We start from the raw sequence: 6,740 nt of genomic DNA, 5'->3' as shown, positions 1-6,740 counted from the left end.
AATGTGTGAGTTATTGGCAAGGACCATAAATTCTCAAAATAAGAGTTAGGCTTTTAAACTGCCAACACTACTAACACATAAGAAAGCTAAGGGATAATATTATGGCAATTATGTTTTTTTTTTTTTCCTCAGTAGAAAGCTAGTGAGCTCAAAACTATATATTCCTTGCAGTGACATATATTCAACTTAGGTTGTCCTTAAAAAAAAAAAAAAAAAAAAAAAAAAACTCACTGCCTTCGAGTTGGATCCGACTCATAGTGACCCCTCCTTGGGTTTCCAAGGTGGTATCACTATGGAGGTAGATCACCCAATCTTCCTTCCGAGGAGTGGCTGGTGGGTTTGAACCGCCAGCCTTCTGGTTAGCAGTCAAGTGCTTTAGCCACTATGCTACCAGAGCTCCACCAGAGATTAGTAATGATTAATTGTGTATGATATGTTTAGTCATAAATTTCTTTAATAAACATGAAATTTTCCCTCAAATAAGATTCTCTTCTTAATTGTTTTATATGGTAGTATTTTAAAAATAATGTTACAGTGTTCCAGATTTAAAATTTGGTGGTGTTGTGATTGGGTGAAGATGTGCTTAAAACAGACACATGGCAGCCAAATCCCAGCACCCGTGGCTCATTCCTAAAATTCTAAGATGTTTTATTTTCATCCTTCATTTGAAAATAATATGAGATAATTCATGCAAAACATGCTTAGCAAAATGTACAGCATACATCATTTTCTCAATATATTTATATTGTATATCTTACAAGCAGTGGACATCTGAAAGCCACATGCTACATTGTGTCTTTAGTGATAGTGAACCTTTAAAATGAGTTAGTCAATGTGTGAGTTATTGGCAAGGACCATAAATTCTCAAAATAAGAGTTAGGCTTTTAAACTGCCAACACTACTAACACATAAGAAAGCTAAGGGATAATATTATGGCAATTATGTTTTTTTTTTTTTCCTCAGTAGAAAGCTAGTGAGCTCAAAACTATATATTCCTTGCAGTGACATATATTCAACTTAGGTTGTCCTTAAAAAAAAAAAAAAAAAAAAAACTCACTGCCTTCGAGTTGGATCCGACTCATAGTGACCCCTCCTTGGGTTTCCAAGGTGGTATCACTATGGAGGTAGATCACCCAATTGTCCTTATATGGGAAACTACTAAATTGTAGGTGTGTATACATATCATATTGGACTTGGGAAATAAAATAATATATACTTTAGGTTGGGCAATCCTACTTCCGTAGTGATACTGCCTCGGAAACCCAAGGAGGGGTCGCTATGAGTCGGGGCTGACTCGACGGCAAACAACAACAACAACATACTTTAGGAACTCTAGTGGTGTAGTGCCTAAGGCATTTGACTGCTAACCAGAAGCCTGGAGGTTCAAACCCACCAGCCACTCCTTGGAAGGAAGGTTGGGCAATCTACTTTCATAGCGATACTGCCTCGGAAACCCAAGGAGGGGTCACTATGAGTCGGGTCCGACTCAACAGCAATGACGCGGAGCAGCATACTTTCACTTAAAACAACTACATTTCTCGCACTGCTTCCAACTCTGGTTTAAATAAAATCTAAGTTATGATGAAAACGTTAAAGCCTGACCAAAAATAGACTGAATTCCAAAATAACTATCCTGACTTACAGCTCATCAAGTATTGATTCCTCATTAACAATTTAACCAAGCAGTTTTTAATTGCACCTACTAACTTTTCAAGCAAAAGGTGAAAGAAACTTGTAGAGACAAGGTTATGAGCTTTTTATCATGCTTAAATCCCATGTAGGTCATGAGTGTGACTTGGAAAAATCTACTTAAAGTTTTGGAACCTCAGTTTCCTCATCTCTAAGGCAAGGCTAATAGTGCATATTGTAATGCAGTGACTAGTATTTAATCAGGTGGTATAGGAGCGATGCTCTGCAAATGGAATCTGCTTAATTTATAACATTTCTTATGCAGATGTCTGTGCATGTCAATAGGAGCTCTGGTGGCATAGTGCCTAAGACATTTGACTGCTAACCAGAAGCCTGGCAGTTCAAACCCACCAGCCACTCCTCAGAAGGAAGGTTGGGCAATCTACTTCCATAGAAATACTGCCTCAGAAACCGAAGGAGGGGTCTCTATGAGTCAGATCCGACTCCATGGCAAACACAACAACATAATACAAAAGTAGGAAGATTCATTTTGGCACACTATTATCTTATAATGGGAGCTCTGGTAGCATAGTGCCTAAGACACTTGACTGCTAACCAGAAGGCTGGTGGTTTAAACCCACCAGCCACTCCTTGGAAGAACGATGGGGCAATCTGCTTCCATAGTGATACTGTCTCGGGAACCCAAGGAGGGGTTACTGGGGCAGGTCCTACTCAAGGGCACATAACAACAACAACAACAACATTATCTTATAATACATCTAATTGTATCATGTAACATTCCCAAAGGTTGGAATTTAGCAACTGATGTAATATTGAATTAGCCCCTTCTGCTCATATGACAGAATGAGAGTTTTTGCAGGAAAGACTGTTTTCTTCTATATTCTGAAGATGCTGATTAACAGCTTCACAGTGTTAATATGCCACCTAGCGGTTCAACCTGCACATTCTCATTGCATATGATTTGAGTTTTTCACAGTTACAGATGCAAATGTTCATTTTTCCTTATAAGAATTGTCTCTTTCTAGGAATACCTGCCAAATGTCTAATTATGGAAAATAGTCTAGTTCAAGATATTGGTATTGATGATTCTTTGTGCTCATGCTTAATTATAATAGACTGATAGGATCATTATCAGTATAAGTTGTCCTGTGGTCATTTATTTATGAAAACATTTTAGCTCTTTGGAAATTAAAATATTTGCTTTGTTTTATCCCTTGGTTACTGCTCTGTTATGAGGATTGATGTTTCTTAGGCTGTTCTAAAGAAGGGGAGACCAACAAAAAACTCAATGACATGATTTTCTAGAAAGGCAGGGAAAATATTAAAAGAAGGTATAGTGGGACATGGGAGCTCTGGTAGCATAGTGCCTAAGGCACTTGACTGCTAACCAGAAGGCTGGTGGTTCAAACCCACCAGCCGCTCCTTGGAAGGAAGGAAGGTTGGGCAATCTACTTCCATAGTGATAATGCCTAGAAACCCAAGGAGGGGTCACTATGGGTTATGTCTGACTCCAGGGCAAATAGCAACAACATAGTGGGACATTTGATAGCACTGATTTGCTAAGCAATACCATAAAACAAGCTCTTTTTGATAGTTCACGGTGTGTTTATCACTACTAACTTCATAGCTTCATGTCTAAGTTGTTGTTGTTGTTATGTGCCGTTGAGTCAGCCCTGACTCATAGCGACCCCTCCTTGGGTTTCCGAGGCAGTATCACTACGGAAGTAGGATTGCCCAACCTTCCTTCCAAGGAGTGGCTGGTGGGTTTGAACCGCCGGCCGTCTGGTTAGCAGGCAAGTGTCTTAGCCACTATGCTACCAGAGTTAGAGTTCCCATTTTCATGACATATGTCAGTAGCTGATGCTGGTTATGGACTTTTTCTGATATGCCAGTCATTGTACAATTAACTCATATAGATGAGCACCAGTCCGCACAAAACCCAAAATTAGTACAGTATTATCATTCTCATGTTACAAATAAGGTATCATTCTCAAGGTTTTAAGCTAATTCCCCAACCACACACAGCCAAGAAGTATTGTGTCTGTCGGCCCTTCGATCAAGGTCACCGTTACAGGCCTGAAGCATCTTGTGTCACCTGAAAATTAATCATGTTTCTTTTATTCATAGAAAAACTGGTGTCAGCAAATATGTCTTCTTTATATACAAGGATCAGTAATGTTTAGGGGCATTTTTCCTCAGAAAACAATTGTGTATATTATTAAACAAAGAAGCATATAAAAGTATCACATTCCTGTGACAAAGTTTTCTTTGCAAAATATGACCGATTCTTGGTGAAAGACACCATGAGAGAATAGATGGGCATTTCCAGTGGGCCTACATAAATCATGTCACAGAACGATCATGGCATGTTAGTACTGCCCTCTGCAGCACTCCTCTCTGCTGCCCAGCATGCCCAGTGGGGGGGTGTGGGAATGGAGGACTGTCTGTGCACAGGTCTCCAAGGCTGAGGAACCCCCATCCACTCTGAATGAGACGTAAACATGGGGCCCTGAACTACACAGACTTTCCAAGTAGTTTTACCCATAGCAGAGGGCTAAAAAACATGAGAATAATATCTCAATGTTCTTTAACAGTCCCTGGGGTAGAGAAGAGAGGGAACTGTGTAGAGCAACACTTTAACTTGTCTCTGTCTGTCAATGTCCTGAAACTTGTATCACACTGTAGATGAAATCCTGTAAACCTAGGGAATAGAATCTTCCTAGTTTTGATAGGGTTCTAAAAATAGCAACAGAGCTGAGATATATCCAGGCCTTTGTTCCAACACCGATTCTTATTGTTCTGCAATAACTTCTTCAGCCAAATGTCAACTTTTCTCTTATTTCCAAAAATATCCTAACTAGTTTGCCTTCATAGCAGAAACGAGATAACAATTGCAAGAACAGTTCTTAGAAGTTGTAGTCATGTCTGTTTTCTTCTGGTCATCATTCATGTGGATGTATATAAAGAATGTTGTTGTTATGTGCTGTCGAGTCAGACCGGACTCATTGCGACCCCTCCTTGGGTTGCCGAGGCAGTATCATTACGAAAATAGATTGACTAACCTTTCTTCCGAGGAATTACTGGTGGGTTTGAACCACCAGCCTTCTGGTTAGCAGTCAAATGCCTTAGGCACTATGCTACCAGAGCTCCCATATAAAGAATAATGTCAATAAAAATAATTTTTTAATCAATAAAATCATAGGCCTTTGTGTTTTTTATATAGAGGATACCCATGTTTTATAACTGTATTTATTTCGATGTTGTTGTTGTTAAGTGCCGTCGAGTCGTTTCCGACTCATAGCGACCCCATGCACAGCAGAACGAAACATTGCCCGATCCCACGCCAGCCCCACAATCCCTGCTATACTTGAGCCCATCGTCGCAGCCACCGTGTCAATCCATCTCGTTGAAGGCCTCCCCCTCTTTCGTCGACCCTCCACCCTACCAAGCATGACATCCTTCTCCAGGGAATGGTCCCTTCTGACAACATGACCAAAATAGGTGAGACGAAGTCTGGCCATTCTTGCTTCCAAGGAGCATTCTGGCTGCACTTCCTCCAGGACAGATCTGTTAGTTCTTTTAGCAGTCCATGGTACTTTCAGCATTCTCCGCCAGCACCACAACTCAAAAGCATCAACTCTTCTTTGGTCTTCCTTATTCATTGTCCAGCTCTCACATGCATACAAGGCAATTGGAAATATCATGGCTTGTGTCAGGCGCACCTTAGTCCTCAAGGAGATATCGTTGCTCCTCAGCACTTGAAACAGTTCCTTCGCAGCTGACTTTCCCAATGCTACACGTCGTCTAATGTCCTGACTGCTGCTTCCATTGGCATTGATTGTAGAACCAATCAATCGATGAGAAAGCAGCAATTTTTCAGCAATGCCTTCACTCCTTGTTAAAACCCGTTGTTGCTGAACTGACTCCAACTCAAGGCAACCACTTGTGTGTCAGCATAGAACTATACTCCATAGAATTATAAATAGCTTATTATTTGAAACTAGATTAACTGTCCTTTTTCTTTTCTTCTAAAATACCTCTGTGTAATCTCAAACTTCCAACCTTTCAGTTAGCAGCCCAATATATTAACTTTCAGCACCACACAGGGACTTCTCATTAGACTTAGGGAAAGTCTTTATTTTCATGTGGCCCCTAAGTTTCATGTGTCTATGGATCATGCAAATGGTTAAGCACTTGGCTACTAACTGAAGGGTTGGTGGCTCGAATCCACCCAGAGGTACCTCAGAAGAAAGCCTGGCAATCTGCTTCTGAAAGATCAGAGCCATGAAAACCCTACTGAGCACAGTTCTACTCTGAAACACATGAGATTGCCATGAATCAGAATCAACTCAATAGAAACTGGTGGCACTGAGTGTAAAGAACACATATTACAGAGGTAGTAATGAATTATTGCTTCCATCGTATCACTTTCTTCATGTCATCTACCATGTTACAAATATTTTATTCCCAATTTTATCAGCACAAAATCTATAACTTTCCCAGAATACTTCTTTGTACTTCTTTTTCTGATGAAGAAAAGCAGAGTAGCTGGGTATGAGCATAAGAGTGATCTGGTAATGGAATGTTGAATAGTAGTGTACATGTATAACTCACAAATTTTTTTTCTCTCTCTTTCAGAGAATACTATAATGAAAAGGCCAATTAGATTTTTGTTCTGACAAAAGAAATGTTTAAATGAATTTCTAGCAGTGCTAATTCTACATCTCTGCCTCTATTTCCAGGTAATAAAGAATGCCATAATTGAAAGCATTGAATATAGAAGACAGAATCCATCTCGTTGCTCTGTTTCGCTCAGTAATGTTGAGGCAAGACGATTCTTCAACAAGGAGTTTCTAAGCAAATCCACAGAATAGTTTTCACTGGGAAGACAACAATTTCTGATTTGGAGGCAATTTAAAATTCCTTGACAACTGGATTTGACGCACAGTACAGACAGTATTACTGATCATGATAGACTGACTGATACTCAAAGTTGCAATTATTTAGCTGTATGAGAATACTACAATTATGTTTGTTAGGTTAACAGATGATGTTTATTATGTAAAAATACACTTAACAACATTTTCCAT

At 39.7% G+C, this 6,740-nt stretch overlaps 1 protein-coding gene across 1 annotated transcript in view; it reads left to right on the top strand.

Annotated features, from left to right (window-relative positions):
* The window catches only part of PLA2G4A (phospholipase A2 group IVA), a 185,651-nt gene extending 179,127 nt beyond the window's left edge, over positions 1-6,524 (top strand). Inside the window, exon 18 of the mRNA XM_042782573.1 lies at positions 6,393-6,524. Within this exon, the coding sequence (XP_042638507.1) occupies positions 6,393-6,524 (132 nt within the window). The remainder of the gene's footprint in view (positions 1-6,392) is intronic.
* Positions 6,525-6,740: the final 216 nt, after the last annotated feature.

Source organism: Orycteropus afer, unplaced genomic scaffold, assembly GCF_000298275.1.
Source record: "Orycteropus afer afer isolate SDZICR_OR568_19922 unplaced genomic scaffold, OryAfe1.0 scaffold00373, whole genome shotgun sequence".
NCBI classification, from domain to species: Eukaryota; Metazoa; Chordata; class Mammalia; order Tubulidentata; family Orycteropodidae; genus Orycteropus; species Orycteropus afer.
The sequence above is the reverse complement of the archived record's forward strand: the minus strand, read 5'-3'. Positions and strand labels throughout refer to the sequence as shown.